This window comes from Chiroxiphia lanceolata, chromosome 3 (genome assembly GCF_009829145.1).
Source record: "Chiroxiphia lanceolata isolate bChiLan1 chromosome 3, bChiLan1.pri, whole genome shotgun sequence".
NCBI lineage: Eukaryota > Metazoa > Chordata > Aves > Passeriformes > Pipridae > Chiroxiphia > Chiroxiphia lanceolata.
The window spans coordinates 87,368,423-87,388,029 of NC_045639.1; the positions used below are offsets into that span (position 1 = coordinate 87,368,423).

General features: G+C 36.6%; 1 protein-coding gene across 5 annotated transcripts in view; it reads right to left on the reverse strand.

Moving 5' to 3' along the window:
* Positions 1–19,607, reverse strand: part of COL19A1 (collagen type XIX alpha 1 chain) — a 190,602-nt gene that overhangs the window by 101,839 nt on the left and 69,156 nt on the right. For 4 of the 5 annotated variants that reach the window (XM_032683530.1, XM_032683526.1, XM_032683527.1 and 1 more), the window contains exon 11: positions 18,907–18,951. The exons of the other annotated variant lie outside the window; for it this stretch is intronic. In XM_032683530.1, coding sequence (XP_032539421.1) covers positions 18,907–18,951 — 45 coding nt within the window. The remainder of the gene's footprint in view (positions 1–18,906; positions 18,952–19,607) is intronic. 5 annotated transcript variants of the gene reach the window in all.

The following is a 19,607-nucleotide window of genomic DNA, read 5'->3' on the forward strand; positions in this document are numbered from 1 at the left end:
TGTGTAATAGTAGATACACTGAATTCAGTGGTAGCATTCTTTAATTAGAGCCAGGGGTTCCTGCACGGCCTCTGCAAGATGACAGTACCAGCCTCCAACCCACTCATCCACTTTAAGGTTGCCGCATTTTCCTTGCACACCATTTCCCCCTTATTATAAAGGCGAAGTAATTTATTTGGAAATAAAATACATTCATACCTAAAAATTGACCTAAAAAGGTAAAGCTTTTTCTGCAACGCTGCTCTGTTAATGATACAAATCAGGAATTCCTGTTATAATTTGTTTGAAAAATTGGAGTGTCATTGTTAACACTAGCTGAATTACTTTCCAAAGTATGCATGCTATACAGTATCACTAACTCAGTAGTGTAATTACCTTGTAATTTTTAACCTCTGAAACTCCATGATTTCACCTACATATGTTTAAGGCTAGTTATGACTTTTTTTTTTTTAAATACTTTTCTGTGTTATGCTACAGCTCTGTCTCAGTGGAATGCTCTATGTGAATTTTATTTTCTCATGACCATTTCTCCATGACTTTTAATCTGATCTCAGCTTTTAGTAATGCTCATTGGTTTTTCTTGAGTAAGCTAGGAAATTAAAAAAATCCCCATCTTCAGTTAAAAAAACCCAAACAAACCCTGTGTTTCTTTCTGATTTTGCTGATAGTCTGGAGAGCTGGTATTATGAAGAGCTAGACTTCAATAATATTCTTATTGCCTGACCTTTAAACCTTCTGCGGAATGTGAGACAGTACACTTTAGGAAAGTGGCAATACACAGGGTGAAGCACCTCAAGACTGCTGAGACACTGTACATTTAAAAGGAGTGGAAAGCAAGGAAGACTAATGACTTTATTTCAGTTCAGACTAGGAGGAACTATGCAAGGAAATGTAAGAGGAATGCAACAGGGATGCGAGAAGCTCATTTCCAAGTAGGCTGTAACATAAGAGTATTTCCTAAGCAGGGTCAGAGAAAGACAGCATAATACATTGCAGAAATACACTTCTATTTCTAGTAAACTAAAATCAACAGTGATGATTTGGAAGGATGCCACCATGAAGCCTGTGTCTTCCCAAACCCACCTATTTAGGATACTCAGACACAACAAGAAATCTAGTGCTCAAAAAGCTTCATAGGGATCAGGAATTCAGAGAGCTCAGTAGATACACTTACCAAGAAACAATGACCAAAGACCTTCTAATTCCAAACTGCACAGTTGCTGTCTTATGAAAGAGTCCTAAACAAATGTTATGCCTGAACATAGAGGATAATGTGTCTTTCCTTCCTGCTTTGCTTACACAGATTGAGCAATACTGAAGATGTTCATGATAGCTAATTACTGCTTAGTCACATTTCTAAGAAAGCTCTAAGCATTTCTAACCAGAGAGGCAATATAAAGGCAAACTACCACCTCGGCTGAGGCCAAAATGTTAGGCACAGAACAATCTGAAGCTATGCCAGCCCGAGGCTCCAAAGCTGCACTGATGAACTGCCTCCTGTCAGCAGGAATAAGGCATCCATTCATTTTCATTCTTTGTAGAAAAACCTTAAAATGCAAAATTATTTTGATCAATAAAAACAGCAATTAAAAATCCCAAACAAACAAACAAACAAACAAACAACCAAAAAACCCAAACCCCAAACCAAATGAAAAAACCAAGTCCAGTAAAAGTTCCAGTGTAGTGCTCTCCAAATGGAGAAATCCAATGCACTAACAATGAGAATAACCCATGCAGCACTATCGCAGAAAAGTATTTGGGGATTATCATAGATCATATGATGCATGGGAACCTGTAACACAAAGTTGTTTTTAAAAGGCTAAACTCCATTCTCCATTTGCCAAATGCAAGCTGAAAAAAACCCAGTTATTCTGGATTACTTGCCACTGATGAGAACAGCGAGAAACATCTAGTTTAGGGTATTATCTTTTTCATGGAATTTTGTCAACTTTAAGTATTCGCTCTTCTCCAAATCAGAATGATAGAAAGGTTGCAAAAAAGTTAGGAGGAAAGAATGAACATAGGACATGCTGATGAATCTCAAATATGGGAAAGAAGATTATAAATAGGACATCACGTTTTCCATAATGATACTAAAAATAATGGGCTTCATTTATGGTCAAAAGGATTTTTGGGAGGTGGGGGATGAAATTTGGGTTAAAAAGGAAGAGAAGTACTGTAACAATCTAAGATTACAGTCAATTTGCCTTAACTGTAGATTTTGCTTGAGAATGCTCTAAACAGACTTGATGATACTTCATTGTATGCGTATCTTCATGGGGGAGAGACAGATATAACCCTGAACACTCTTCTATGATAACATCTTCTCTAGACTGCTCCTTGGTTCTGTTATGATTGCCCTCTATTGAAAAATGTCTCGAAGTCACAGGTCAAAATAGGTTTAGCTTGTCTTAGGATCATGTTCTTGGTAAGTAATGATTACAGTTTTTGCAGGAGGCGCATGTCTCAAGGAGTCAAAATTCTCTCAATAAATTCTTTTTTTCATTAAGGTATTGAAAGACAGACAAGCATTAATACAAATGCCAACAACATACAGAATAACAAAATGACTGAGATGTTTGCTCTGTTCTCATGCCATTACTGCCAAGCACAGTGATTGAACAGTACAAGTTCAAAGACAAAGAACAGCAAAATAAAAATTAAACCAAATAACACAGATGAAAAAGCAGGGGACCAATAAACATATTCTGAAGAGCTAGCAACCTCTTTAGACTGAAGGACTGTATCCACATTCATTTAAGTAGCTTAGGCAGGTTTTTACATTCTTCATGAAAGTTCAACTTTCACATTGCAACATCCACAAACAACGATTTCTAAACAAGTCTACCAATTCCGTGGCACCCTGATGGGCAATAGTGTCCTCAGTTATTGCCTTATTGAAAACTTTTCTTATATAGCCTATAGAACTATGATATACTTGAGAACTAAACCTTAAGAAACCTCAAATTCTATTCTTTCACACGTAGAAAATGTCACAGCAAGGCTATCACCAACGCCTTACTGAAAACACAAGTGAATAATGCTATGATCTCTTAAGGTGTTCCTTACAGACCTCTGAATCTCACCTTGGTTCTTATCTTCAATGTAACCCTATCTTGTGGAAATCTAAAAGACTGCCCAACATTTCCTAGTGCTGACTAGAGCTATTAAAAGACCATTAATGAAACAAATTCTAAAAGGGATTAAGTTATTCTGTGATAAGTAGGAAAAATAAGATACACAGACTACTATTTAATCTAAGAGACTTCTTAGGTCAAAAGAAATATAAAACACAACTTCATTCTTTTGGGTCATAGACATTAGCCAGCACAAGGAGAAAAAATACTGAGGTTTTGGCTAAGTCTAACTTACTGAAATGTGTTCAAGACTAATCACAATCTAATAGTTTGTTTTTCAGTAATAAATCTCCCAACTGAAAGTAATCATGCTTATGATGCTCGCATTGGCTTTTCTTTCTGCCATGTGAAATTTAGATGTTATGTTTTGCAAACTTCATTTTGTGTGCTATCCTGTTATGGCTCATCCTGTCATGACCATTTCAGGTTTTTTTTTCTTTTCCTTTAAACATTTCAATGTCAAGGAGAACAATACTAACAAAATCAACAACCAAAACTCCACTCTTTATGGAAATTATTTGAGCATATATTCCCAGACCTAACTTGAAAGAAAAATTCTTAACCCAAGATTAAAGTTTTATTCATAAAGGTAAGAAAAATTGTACTACCTAAAGCATGAGCTATCTGAAAGCAGAGTTTCAGTCTTCTAGATAATATGTATTCTTAACATCCACTTGAATACATTGATACTCTCTTCAGAAAGTATCATCGGTCAAATAAATGTGTTTATAAGGAAAAGTCACTAAACTTTTTCATGGTATTCTCAATGCAATATTTCTGTGCTGAGGCTTTAGTGGGTGTAAACAACCTTCTAAAATAACTCAAATCTTCCCCCCAAAAATCAGTATGATGTTTATTTCAAGAATTTAAATCTACATAAAGAAACAGAATATATTTTAAAAACTTGAAAAAAACCCACATGTAAGTAGTAATGGATATCCTATTGTTTAATCACTACATCTGGCTGAGTTCTGCAATACATTCTACTGACAGAATATCATACTAGTTTAAAAACTGGTGTACTGCATATAATTTATTGTGCTATACCTTTCCTCATAAGCCAAAAGGAAAAGGCTTTCCAAAGTATAAATGCTCATGAATCCAGTCAGACAACTCGGACATGCAACTTTCCATGAAGAGGTTATACAGGGTACATTCATGGTCCAGGTTTCCTCTCTTTCTACAGTGTCTCTGGCTAATCTCATCTGAAATAGAAAATCAACAATCATTTCTATGAGTCATCAGTTACATCCAGACTTGACTGCTGGCCAAGTGCATGTCTTAACTTTCCAGTACCTCATATCTAATCTAAGTTTGAACTAGGTTTAAATGTTTCTTTCAACAGTTTTAACTTGAGAAAGCTTCCTCTTTTTGACACTGAAAAAACACTGACTCTGTTGGTCAGCAAAAACAGGAATAATCTTGAAGAAGCCTCTCAGATACAAACCACATCCAGACCACAGACTAAAACCTTTTCATCTACAGAGCTCCTACTTTTGTGCAGGCTTGATCACACTATTTTCACAAATACTCCCTCAATCTGCTCTCACCCACCTATCAGGAATGTCATTGCTAAAACTCTCTTCATTATTTATCTTCTCCTTTGCTGGTTCTCATGCACACACTTAAATATAGGGACATCTAAGTGCAAAACTCTGTGTACAAGTCAGCACTGCAAGGCTTACGTGAGGACAATTCCATTTATCCCCATTCAGTAACCATTCCCTTCAGCCCAATTCTTCTCTAGTGTGATGAATGCAAAATCTGTGCAATAGGTGAAGCATCAATTGTCATATTATTTATTTTTTAATTAACCAACCAAGTCTGGTTGTTCTGTAGGTATCCATCTTTTGTCTAAATGCTTACAATTTAATTATAATACCTTTGGGATCAAATAAATGGTCCACTCTGTCTTCATACTGTGCCTCATACAAGGTAATCATAATACATGTTTTCACTTGCTCAAATACCTGAGCTTTTACAGAATTTTGTTCTTACATCATTCATGAACAAAACTAATAGCTGAATTTGGCTTTGTTTCCCTCACTGAACACCATGGTAATTTTAAACTGAACTATCTTGTTTATCTATCAATAGTTTAAAACCTTAAAAAAAAACTGTCTCACTTAATGAGCACATTATTTTTTCATTTCTTAAACAAATACTAGAAACGGGTTTGACTTTCAGCTACAATTGTTTAAAATTCTATCTGCCTTTTAGTGGTGAGGTTTCTGTTTATAGTGGGTTAGTGTTAGTGTTGAATGAAGATTTTTCCGTAGGAGGAATAAACTAGTTTCTCTTCAAGGCTCGTCTCCTAAGGAAACCTAAAGCCAATCTCTTCTTGTCAGCAGTTGACAAATAGTGTTGCTTTCACAGAACATACTATTTTTTAGACACCCATGTTTTCATGGTTTTGGCAGGGTATTGCTATTGTTATTTATACTCTAAAAGATGTTCTGCAGATGGTTAAAGCAATGTCAAATGTTTGCACAAGCTGATGGACTGCTACGTCTTTTCTGCAAAGGCTGCACCTCTAGCTTTATTTCTGTCACATGACAATGAAAATAATAGTATTTATGTAGCTGTGACTATTAACCATGTTTGTAAGGCCCATAGATAGCAGTATCAGTTATCTCTATTTTCTCAGACTACAGTAAGTAGTTTAATAAGATCATAGAAATGCATACTTTAGACTAGGAAACTTGTGTTTCAGTAAAGCTCTGGTGGATCCTGGTACAGTCTAAAGGTGTGATATGTTCAGTCTTCTGATGGATATTTATCTGAGGAGGAGGCTTGATCTATGTTCAAAATATGCACATCTTGCTCAGTCAGACTTCACTAAAGTCAGTTCAAAACACTGATAAAAAACTAGGAAATTGCTGCCTTTTGCATAAAACTTAATAATTAGAGATTTAATGCAGGAAGTTTTCTCTCTTTTAGAGAAGATCACAATCAACAGCTTCCATTCTCCTCGCAAATGTCCATTCAATTACCATAGGCACTGTCCATAGGAACAATTATATTTCTGTTCTAGCTGGACCACTGTGCAGTGAAGTGTGAAAAATCAATGGGCCTAGAATAAATAGGCAAGAGAATGATCTGCAGCCTACTGAAGGGGAGGAAGTATCTTTAGAAAGGTCATTCTGGGAAATCTGAACTGGTCAGCTACTGACAGCAGAAGGAAGTTTAACTTAATCCTAGCCTTCAGTTAAGCACATAAAACTTGAAAGGGTACCAGGGTAAAGCCTTTTTCTTTATCTGTGCACAGGATGTACTGACCTCACCATACCAGGAGGATCAATGATATGCTCCCTATAGACATCTAAGACAACTCAGTCTTCACCTACTGTCACAGAAACTCTGAACGTCTGTTGTAAATTAGCTGCTCTTCTAAGGTAGCTTCTTTGGTTTCTTAAACTAAAATTTAACAACACACAAAGATGATGAATGGGCATAGTGTAGAAAGGAGCATCACAGAGCTGCTGCTGGGTTAGCTACATTAGCATATACATTCTTGAACTTTTGTGCAGATCTTTTATAACAGCCTTAATGTCCTTGACTTACATGCCATGTTATGTCAGGTCTTCTCCAAAATATTTTTCTAGGTATGTCTTCATGAGCGTACAGTGTGGCACAAGAGCAGAGGATTTATGGAACAAATGGTGGAGAATACTAGATATTAACACTGTATGTATTTTGTTGGAGCTATTCTAAACCTACACTGAAATAGCTTTAGTCTGGCTCCATGAACTCAAGAGCAATTAGCAATTGAAGTACCTTGGGCTTGTTCCCAGAGTACACCTTTTAGTTTAGCTTCATCCAAAAGGAAACATTGCAGTCTACGATTTACTTGTGAGGGGAAGAAGGGGGCAGACACTGATTTCTTCTCTGTTGTGGCTAGTGACAGAACGCAAGGGAATGGCCTGAAGTTGTGTCGGGGGAGGTTTAGGTTAGATATTAAGAAAAGGTTCTTCACCTAGAGGGTGGTTGGGTGCTGGAACAGCCTCCCTAGGGAAGGAGTCACAGCACCAAGCCTGACAGAGTTCAAGAAGTGTTTGGATGATACTCTCAGACACATGGTGTGATTCATGGGGGTGAACCACATATGCATGATTCATGTGCAGGGTCAGGAGTTGGACTCGATCCTTGTAGGTCCCTTCCAGCTCAGCATATTCTGTGATTCTGTGATGCTATTCTTCTCCAACCCCACAAGTCATCTGTATAGGACTGCAGCACCTTCTTGTCACTAAAATATGCCTATTCTTCTGAAATACATTGGTTGCTGAAGAATAGCCAGACACTAGTCTGGAGAAACAGAATGTGCAGGGACATAAACCCAGTAAATAAAGGTGGGGTTTTTTTTGGTCTGAACAGTCCCCCAACTTATTTATTTTACTAGGAATTGCACAAACAGTTGCAATGCACAGGAGCACTGGGGATAGGAAGAAGCACTGGAAAGGATGAGATTGGAAAGAAAGACTGTTTTTATCATTGACAGTATTACCTTAACAAATCAACTACTGCTAAGTGGAGAAAAAAAAATAAGTGCTTTGGAGACTTAAATATACTTAAAGATGTATATTGCTGACTGTTCAGTAGTAACATCCACATCTGTCTTTGCAGGCTGTGGAAAGCCTTCCCTGCTCACATGCACACACTGAGTTCTCATTTTAGAATATTAACGAACACAGTTTGGTCATCTCCTCTTCTACAGTGAGCAATGTGAGTAGCCATTATGTTGTTTCTTCTTTCATCAAACTCTGTTAATGAATTCTGATCGTTTTCCTCATTGCAAACAACTCTCAGTCAAAATTGCAAGAGCCCATATACAGAATTCATTGACTCTAAACGTCTTTAAGCAAAAGAGGATAGATTTAGACTGCGTAAAAGAAAGATATTTTTTTTCTATTCGGGTAGCAAGGCACTGAAAGAGGTTGCCCAGAGAAGCTGTGGATGCCCCATTCCTGAAAGTGTTCAAGGCCAGGTTGCATGTGGCTTTGAGAAATCTGATCTGGTGGAAGGTGTCCCTGCTCATGGTAGGAGGATTGAAACTAAAGCTTTAGGTTTCCTTCCAACTCAAACAATTCCATGATTCTGTGATTTCATCTGCAAATTAACTTCCTTGCATTCATGCTTATTTTAGAAATATTACATAAAAGATTTTTTAAAAAGGTCTCACAATTTGAAGCTAAACTATAAGAACTACAAGGCTGCGTAAGCATATATGCAATTTATGCTAAACGATGTTTTCGAACATTGCAGCTCATTATTCTATTGCTTCTTCTCATTAGACACTGTCAATACACTCTTTTTCATAAAGAAAAATCCTTTGCAACGTGCATACAACATAATCTCACTGATAGTTACAGCTGCAGTGTACTGATGGTCTCCTTGCTATGGAGTCCTGCCAGCTCTGTCTTACAGTGTATTTTCACTCATCAACTCCCAAAAAATGCCTCCTATTTGAAAGAAAGGAGCCTCACATATCAGGAGGTCTATTCAGCTCAATATTATAAAGTAATACACTGCAGCTGCCAGCAAGGCCTCAGTTGTGATTAGTCTGTACTGCTGCAATGCATTCTTCCTCCAGAGTCTCCTTTCTGGCTTAAAGTTCTTGGTAAAGAAAACTTTCCTTTAAAAACTGCACTACGGTAAATTGAAGGAATTAAGTCAGAAGGGATTGAATTTAGAAATCTATTACTTGGTATGTTACTAAATATTTTTATGATTGTACTATATTTCTTATAAGGTGATGACTTATTCTAGTGTACACATAAATATGTATGCAAACATACAGGCTTAATAGTGTAAATGTACGTACGCTTTCAACTGGAAATTGGGGAAATATACCCAAAGTTAAACCTATCACCAGATCTAGGATCGAGAAAAAATATCTCACCTATTTATTGCCAGGAAAAAAAGAAAATAAAGAGAGAATTATAGCCATATGAAAATACTTTAATTTTTAGTTCTGGCTAACTGGAAGACCAGATCAATACTACTACCTGATGTTTTCCAGAAGATCTGTAAGGAGCTGAAGTACTTGTGTTATGGTACACAGTACTTACATTGCTTCTCACAGCACTTCCAGTTAAAGACAACTCTAACATATTATTTAAAGGTATTCATGACATCTAAACAGCTCTTGAAAAAGTAAAATAAGCAAGTAGAATGGACAAATATGCATATGGGTGGACGCCTTTGCAACAGGAAAGGTAATTTATGACCCAGAAAAAAGGAAGAAAGAAAGAACAAATAATCCAGAATATGTAACAAAATACCAAGTAGATAAAAAACTAAATACAGAAGCAGTAATAAGAAAATAAGTTTGAATAAAAATGACTGAATGTTAAACTTCAGTCAGACCTATTTCTGTGACGCTATCTTGTGGGAACACATATGATGGGCTATTTCCAGGCTTCTCTCTAATCCAATTGAGGTCACATTTAGTTTGTAAATTATTTATATTCTGGCATTTCTTATCTCTTGACTCAGCAATCATCTTTTTTAAATTAAGTCTTTTCAGATTAATAAATAGCGAACAACAAAAATGATATGTCATAATGAATAAGGTCTTTCACCAAAGTTGATCTGTGGAGTCAGAAGACAGAGGAATTCATAGCAATAAACTTTATCACTTGAGCTAAAAGATTAGGTTCCCGCAGTAGATGATGACCCCTCTCTTTAGGTGAGCCAAAAGCACAGGTTGAGCACAGGACACTCTCCACTCATCACAGAACTGAAAGAATTCACTAGCCAAGCTGACAAAAAGCAAGGAAAACAGCAATTTTGTGTTCTACTTTTGAGTCCGAAATGGAGTAAGATTTTCTAATTACAGATGACATCCAGACCAAATGTCTCCTGGAAGGCAGTGCAGTCAAATGGAAGAACTAGGGAACACTAGAAATCTTAGCTTTAGTCCCACCTTAGTACTGATGTACCCCACTCTGGCTTCAGAATAATCTCAGTCTCTTCCATCTCTATCAAAAATACACACACATATGCCACCCACTCTTCCAGTTTTCCACAAGTAGGCCACTCCAGGTCCATGCCCATCTCTACCCTCTCTACTGTACACAGGTGCCCTCACCCAAGCCCCAGCGTTGACCCTACTGGTCAACAACCCTCAGAGCCGTAAATGGTAACGGAGACCTCAATATGTCTGCTAAGAGAGGATGATGCTGTGCTCTCTGCAACTGCCAATGGACATTTCTAAATATGCATAGTTTCATACATATAAAAATTTCTACATTAATTTTAAATTAATTGCCATTTATTAAAATTATGAATCAAAATACTTACAACCTTAGCTGTTTCCAAACTAGTACATACCTTCTAGGCATCTATAGCTGCAATGATATCCAGTCTGGATATGTCTTCACAGAAATATCCCATGTGGCACAGAAGTAACTGTTACTGGAAGCAGTACATCCAAACGACTTGTCACTCTGTTTACACTATTAAGCCTTACATCTCAACAGAGTGCCTGCTAAGGAAACTGCACGCCAGATAGCTCGTTCAGAACCAGCCTGGGTACTTCTACAGAGCGCTGTGTGTGCTTTCTTTCCCAGAGCTCCACATCTGGGCCTCCTATGCAAGAAGCTTCCTACATTGTGGGAGCAACTGGAATTTGAAGAGCTTTGTTGTCTGAAGTAAATTACAGAATCACAGAATATTCTGAGTTGGGAGGGACCCATAAGGATCATCAAAGTTCAACTCCTGGCCCTGCACAGGACAGCCCCAAGAATCACACCATGTGCCTGAGAATGTTGTCCAAACACTTCTTGGACTCTTGTCAGTCTCAAGAAGCCTTTGAACATTTGTACTCAATATGCGCAAAAAGCCATTTTCAGAGATTAAGATACAGATACCTTTCTAATGCCAAAAAACCTTTGCACCTGTCAAATATTACATTTCTAATCCAAGGCAGAAAGAACTTGAGAGTTCACACCAGCATAAAGGTATTGAAAAAGTAAATTTTTCCATCAACCTTGTTCTCAGAAAGATGTGAAGTCTTTACATTCAACCCTCAGTGAAAACCACTTTGAAGCACACAACAATCTGGTGAAGATACCAAATTATACAGGATAAAACAGATGAGGATGAACTGTGACAAACTCAATACAGGCATGATGAGGTGAAATGACATGGCAAAAGGACAAATAAAGTTCAGCATAGCTATACATAAAGTTATGAAGATTGTAATATCCTTACGTCCCCTATGTAGCCAAAACACCTGTGAACAAAAACACAGCTTCCTAAATGCAATGACTGGTAATGGCCAGTTCAAAATGATCAAGAGTGAGATCTTTAGGTCACACTCAAGGCTAAAGATAGGATAGAAAAGTCTCTGAGGGGAGACATTACAAAGGCACAGAGAATGAAACAAAGTTCTTGTCTCTTCCATCTTTAAACACTGCAACAGAACTCAGTAAGATTCAGAGGCAGCTAGTAAGGATGATCAAATATAGAACAGTCCTCATAGCAAGAGATACTAAGTAAGCTGATATTCTTAAATTTGAAAGAGACAGCTCAGGAATGCATAAGAGATACTAATTGATTCTTGGTTGATACTGAAAAGGAAAACAGAGATCTTCCAAAAGAAGTAGGGGACGCCAAATCAAATTAAGAGGAAGCAGGTTCCAAACAAACAAAAGGAAGTAGTTCTTCAACCACAAAAATAAACGGTGTAATTCCTCACCACAGGATATTGCAGATGTTCAAACTTTACATGAATTCAAGAGAAAAATGCACTTGCTAATGGGACAAAAGTCCATTGAAGACTACTAAATTCACTGAAAACACATCTGGCTGAGATGCAATCTCAAAAAATTGGAGGCTGTAAGAGTACATGGGGAAAAGCACTGTACTTGCTTACTTTGTCCTTTTGCTTTTCCCTGGGGCACCACTTCTGGTTATCATTAGAAGCAGGATGCTGAGCCTGATGAACCTTTAATCTGACCAAATGGGTATGTGTAAGTAAATTAAAGAGTGATAGAGCTTGGGACCTGGAAATTGGTCATCTATATAATTTAATTGATAGACCCCAGCTGTGAAGGTCTTTTGCAGACATTTCAATGAGTTTAATTAGCATTTCCCCATATAATTCCCAGGCACAGCTCAGAAGTTAGCATACGCTAGGGACTATTCCCAACAGGCACTTTGAATTAAGCCTGTTTCAAAGGGCAAGAACGTTAAACAGTAGGAAGAGGACCAGATCAAGCCAAATACCATAGAACTACTTGATAAGCCCTGGTAACATTTAGCTTATTAGGATAAATGCCAACGTGACTGCTTTTATTTCAGGGAGAGACTTCCTGCACAATTAATATGCTTTTCCTTTTCTCCCAGAATAACTGTGTACAGATTATTGTATCTCTGTGATTATATGTGATCTGCTTGGTAACAAAAAGAAATCTCAAATAAAAACTTGTAAACAATATTTAACCTCAGAGGACTTCATGAAAAAAATCTAAAATGGTTCAAAGAGATGACTAAATAGTTACAAGATGAGAAAGAGAAAACTTTAATACTTGCCTATATAGCATTAGGAAACAAGTCTGAAAAAACTCAGTTCATGTTTAAATCCAGGTAGTAAAGCACCCAGTCTTGCCTGCATGAAATAGGATTTAAAGGACTTCCAAAATTCTTCTCCCTGCCCAAATAAAGGATCTGCATTGATGTTTAGCAAAGCGAAGAGCCACATTTTCAGCACAGTAGCACCAACTCCACTCCCATCCAAACAAATTAGGGAACTGGACTTTTAGTCTATAATGCAAAATGCACATTCTTCCATTACTCCAAAAGCATTAAGACCAACAGGACATGGAGTGTCCATGGTTACATCAAGATTTGCATTTCATGGAATTTAGTCTTCTAATCTTTTACTCAGACTGAAGCGTTTCTAGAGAATATACAGCTCACAATCAGAAGCACTCTACTAATACACTAAAGGTTTGCTAACTGCTTCTCTTAATTTTTTAGCATTTTTAATTATTGAACCTTTGAGGTTTATGACTGTCTTCTATCCATGTACAATAGCATCTATTTTTCAAGTAGATTGGAAGTAACTTGAAATCAAGTAGATGATGTTATTTGGTTTCATCACTGAGATTTGTGACACAGACATTAAAATATTAGAAAGACTAAATAAGGACTAACTTCAGCCAGTGTGTTAGACCTAGGAAAGATGATTCCTTCTTCATTTACTTATGCATATTTAAGAAAAGCATATTGAAGACTGGAATAAAAGACTACACCTGGGGACACACTGGAAGTTTATAGCCTTGTGTATTCTGAATGGATGCAAGATAGACAGAGGAGTATTTTATTAGGTGTGAAAGTAGAAAATGTTGAACCTCCAGGAAATCTTCTTGACACTAAGATCTATTAGGAATTGTCTCCTAAAGGAAATAAAGGAAGCCCTATTTCCTGGGATAACTCAAATTGTACTTCAGAAAATAGTAAATATATACAAAGAACATCCTGCATTTAGAAGAAAATTAAGCAGATGAAAATTTTTTCTACATCCATGCTGGACAAGTCCCAGACTCCTCCTCTCTTCTCACATGCAAAAGCACAATTAAAACATGCAAAAAGTAAAGATAAAAGGATGAAACTCTGAAAATAATAAACTACTATCATTATGGTCTTATCCTCAAAGTTTCCTTTAGTACAATACATGCAACCTTTTTATTTATACCATTTTACTGAGAAGTATAAATCAAAGGAATACAGTAAAATAACTTAAAGATCAAGTGTTTACAAGTGCATATCACGGCACATAAACTGCTACATAGCTCAGCTGCAATGACATCCAGTTTTAAAATCCTCTATTTCAAGTGTGAGATGGGAGGGGAATATGCTTTATAAAGCAAAGCAGCCAGTTCAGGAAAACTGGAATTGAAGAGTCCTTCTCCAGAGCACAGCTATCCTCCTACTCAGTCACCCACAACTTCCGAGTCCCCTAAGATATCAACTAGTACTATGATTTAGTTATATAGCAGCAAACCTTACTTGCCTCTCTGAGTTAAAAGAGAAACAGAGATTTTATGCTAACATTTTGAAGTAGCTAAGGAAGGCAAGGAATTTGGGATTCCCAGCTCCATGAAATGACTATTATCTGTTCGTGACAATTAAGTCATGTTTGCTCAGCTATAGTTAAGATGTAAATGTGTTGGCTTTTCTATCACCGCTATTTTGAATAAAATTTAGATTTGTTTCACACATGCTGCCAAATGGTAATGAAATTTATGTAGTGTTCATGTTCCATGTATCCCACAAAACTGAATTCTCCATTTTCTAGCTCAGTTACAGAAAGAATCATATCTGAAGTACACTAAAGAAAATACATATTCTACCCAAAAAGGTAAACAAGATGACAGAAAAAACGGGGGACCTGGTTAAAGAGTACTAGCTGGAGTGACCAAAGGAAGCAATAACCAGGAGATTAAAAGAGAATTAATTACAGATTTAACAAAGGAAAAAAGCATCTTAGAGATTATTTGTCTGATTAACTAACAGGCTTTGGGACAATTCCAACTCCCAAGGGATGCACATATTTTAGTATCAAAAGAAATAATAATAAACCAGATTTCAACCTCTGCAGGTTTTAAGATAGGTCTGAGATATTGAAACCTATAGAGGCTCAAATCCAGGCCCAGAGCCTGTTAGTTAATCAGGCCAGGTTGCTCAGGGCTGGTCTTGAAAACCTCAATGAAAAGATGATGCAAAACTACTTTGGGCAACCTGTTCCAGAGCTTTACCTATCACAGAAAACTATTAACAGGCCATTAAAACCAAACAAGTTTTAAAAGAAACTGTCTTGCTTATCTGTGCTTATCCAATTAGAAATAAGTATAAGTGATGTCTTGCATAATTTTGATGCTATTAACAGAAAAAGGAAAAATCGCTTAAGATAATTTCATGAAGCAAGTATTTCTTTAGTTTAATTCCCTTTCGAGTTACCAGAATGAAAAGTGCCACCAGGATAAAAAGTGCCACCACTGGAAGAGGAAATTACTTCCATAATAAATAACAGCGTTAAAATTAAAAGGCCTTTCCTATTGGCTACACAATATCTTCCTTGCTGTACTTACAGCCCATTGCTCTGCATACACTACAGTCACACCAATAGACCATTTCTCTCCTCTTTGCAGCAATGTTATGTATTTGAAGACTGTTAACATATTTCTTTTCAGCTGACTTCACACTAAGTAATTTCCAATCATGCAACCCTGCCTCAAAGGTTCTGTGTTCCTGAGCACCCAGTCATTCTCAGTGCTTGCCTTTCAAAATCTGTTAAATTGAAGCCATATCAATACCAAACAGCACAGGACTTTTTAATTACTGTTGCAGACAATACTCTACTTTAGTAGAAGTCTTTCAGTTGCAACTTCATTTACCTGCGTTCAGCTTTTGATCTACCCTCAGATTTTAATTTCTGAGTAGATATTACTTGATTTGGGATTTTTGCAGCTCAGATTTATTCTCCCCTACAAGTATTTCCTTGCACTTATTCTTTCTATGTTTGATCCTACTTTTTTTCAACTACATCTCTGATATACCAAGAACATTCTGTATTTCTTCTAGTTATTAGCAGTCCCTCCTGACTTCCTATCATCATGAAATGTAATAGTCATATTTTCTATACCATACTGTAAAATTACAGCTCTAAACAGTATTACAAGGAGGACAGATCCACATGATTTAGTATGCCTTCTTGGCAGCAAACCAATCAAAACTGCTTTCAGCTATACTTTTTCAGTCATGCTATATAAGGGTAAACCAATGTTTTCGTTGCAGTTATAAGACCACCATATAAGACTGTCATTATCTAAGTAACACAAGGAAAGCAGAATACAAAGTAGAATTAAAATAAATTCACAGTTACAGTGTATTTCCCTTGGAGGGAAAACTTGCAGCATAACACCTGCACATGCAGTCTGTAGCTTCCCTTATGATTACTGGGTTCTGCAAGGAAGAACCAAGTTCAACCATGGCCAAAAAAAAGGTTGAAGGCAGAAAAAGACTTTTGGATTCCTCAAGAAGAGCCAAGAAACCTTTAAACAGGCTGAAAGAATCTCCCTCAATACTTTAAATTATGGATGTTTCCCATAATTGTAGTGTACAAATGATCACTCACTGTTGCCTCAGTTGTCTACATCTCCCTGATGTCCCCAAGGCTTGCTCTGCCAAAGCAGAACACAATAAAATAAATCAACTAAGTTTTTAGTGAACCAAGAGGTATAAGGCTGAGCTGGTTTCAAGTTTTCAGTCCTATGGAATTATAGGGTCACTAAACCAAAAATGTGACATTTTCATGCACTTTTGTGCAGAGTTTGGAATGGCAAATATCCCATGTTTAGGCAGCTGTGTCCCACCCTAGGTGATACGCAAGAATCTTGTTCCTTAATATGCAAGATGAGGCAGAATTTTTTGTTAATAGGAAAATTTTCCACTTCAGGCTTTGTAATCACGTTACACAGAAAGTAGTATGTATAACTACTATGTTTTGTGATGTTATGTTAAAATGTAAATATGTTGATACATTTTTTTATACTGGATTTAGTCACTGGAAACTCAACAATGTTATTCTTAAATAATTATTTGAATTAAAGCTGAATTGATTAACTACTAAAGACCTACTTCCCATAACCTGAAAAACGTACCCTTTCTCACAAATATGTGTAGCTTCTGATGAGACTGGCCCAAATTATTTTTGCGTGATTGCTGGTTAATAAAGATTCTTCCACTCTTACATTTCTCTTATCTGAAGGACAGTTAAATTCAACATTAATAGTTACACTGGAAGTATTTTTAAATGGGATCTTCTAATTATCTTCTGAGTTTACAAGACAAAACCAAAAAAAAATGGTCTAAACACGCTGATTCAGCTTCCACATAAGAAAAAGGAAACTGCCAGTGGTTGGGTCATTTTATCTCTGCTTCAAAATAAGGGAAAATCAAGCAAAGAGAGTGGCAGCAACAGCTGGAACCATGTGCCTGTGCCCAAACACAATTTATTCATAAAACTTGAGGAGAGTATAGCACAGCTGCAGAGCAATTATGGGGAGGGGGAAAAAAAAAGATGAAGAAAAATCCACAAGCCCATCAGAACTGATGAATAATGATACCACCAAGGAAATAAGATCTGTCAGTGCAGTTAGAAACACTCAAGCTTAACAAGTGTGTTTTTTCAGAGGCTGAATTCTCACATTATAAATGTTAGTTGCTATGGATGCTGTGTTTTAATTTTGATACTTCTTCTATCCTGGCTACTGGAATACTTCTCCTTTAAAAACTCCACATTTTAAATCTTTCTTTAAAATATGAACATTGGAAAGATGTCTGACACTTATGAAGAGGTATGGTGGGTGAGTGAATATATCGATGTCCAAAGCAGCCTAAATCACAAATATATTACGCTTCTTTAAATTCAGAAGCTGTCACCTACTCTCTATTTTCATCAGTCTGAATATTGCCAGAATAGCAGTCTCTCTCATTTTTCATCTTTATGATATATAAATTCAGCAGAAATGCTTTTCTGCACCTTTTTCAGACAATGGGCTGAAGCACACAGAAACTATCTATGATCCAAAAAAAGACTCATATTTGAGGTTGCCTAAGCCAAATCAGCCAAAACCAGTGAAAAAGCAGTAACCAGGCTAACATGGTTAAGAACTGAAGTTACAACCGTGAACTATCACCACTGTTACTTTAATTCCTGTTAGGCAAACTCCTTCCACTTGTCCCTCAACACAGGCTTACTTGCCTATGATGACCTGTGCAGACCTGCTTTTCTGAAGTCACACAAGAAGATTAGGTTGCATCATCGAGAGCCACCCAATGCTTGGCATTCTGTGAGCCACGGCAGCCTTGTACAATGCCAGTTTAACTCCCATTTTAACACATAAGCTGTTGAACTATTTCTGGCCACTGCAGAAAATATGCAATTCAGATAAACTACTTCAAGCTCCATTTCTGATACTCACTGGCGAAGAACAAGGAAAGGCTTATCCTGGAATTTAGTCTCAGAAACATTTTATGGCTGTCAGGAGATTAAGACTGTCCTCAGGGCAACACGCCAGTACATCAAGCAAAGGGACTGAACTGCTAGAGGTAAATGGACCTGCATTCGGTTCAGACCTTGGCAGTCAAGTCAATTTGCTCCGAGTCAGATGTGTACAGGAGACAGAACTCATACTGATTACTGTGTAGGTACACAAAACTATGTAAATCAAAATTAATTTTTAAATTAGCAGTCAGTTACACTGTAGCAAATGTTATATTTTGCTATTACAGTAAATTTAGGTTCTTAGGAAAAAAGTATGTAGAATATTTAGTACTTACAATCAACATAATAAGTTCCCATAAAAGTAATTGTAATGTAGAAAAAGCAATAATTAAGTACTATAAATACCTACACATCATCTCATCATACATTTCATACTATATAAACAGACATTTACTAGTAGTTGCCATAAAAATAACATAGCAGCAAACACCATTGAAGTCCAGTGGCTATTGTTCTGTTGGGCTTCAACAGTAAATCTTCTCTTAAGGGAAAAAAATTCTGAAAGAAGCACTGATGGCACAAAGTAACACACATAAAAACTCCTTGTTCTTAAGCAATTACATCAGAAAAAAATAAGAATTTTATTAATTAAAGAGTTAAGGAAGACCTTCAGCACAAAGCTCTACTTGGCTGGGCATATATCAAATTGTCAGACCAAAAAAATAAATGAAAAATATGGACAGAATAATTTACCTGTTTACCTTCTTCACCTTTGCTACCTGCAAAGCCACGTTCACCCTGGAACACAGAAGGATAAAATACAATTCTCAAACATAAACATTGTTGAATTAATTGTATTCTTTAAAATAACTTTATTGCGCTGAACATTTACTACAAGATAAAAGAAATAATTTGGATGCTGGTTGTTTCTCATTCAGAAAGGTGTGAAACCTCTACAAAAAAATGACATAGCTTTTCATAGTTTTGTCAATTAAGAGCAGTCATTGATTTTTCCACTTAGCCTAAGGGATCTTGTCAGATTTAAAAATTCTGAACTATTAACTGATTCTAAACCTGCTCGTTACAGTCCTTCTGTTCTTCTGCAGAAGCAATTTTAATATATTTATTCCTATTAATGTCTTAATTTTAATTTTTAAATATAACTAGTCAGCTGTGAAGGCCTCCAACCCAGATCAATATAAAGACATAATTTATGAAAAGAAAACTAACTTCTTTCCCTTTGAAAACCATATCCAACTACCCACATATTAAAACCAAAACAAACAAAATCCCCCAAAAAACCCACAGAAGGGGTGAGTTTTAAAATATTAATTCAAGCTCAGCTTATTTCAGCAGGTTGAGTTCTTTGCTTGATAATATTTCAATAAAAAGACCTGTTGTAATGCTCCATCCAGCTCCAATTTCCTAACTTTCAGCTCAGAAAAGAATCATAA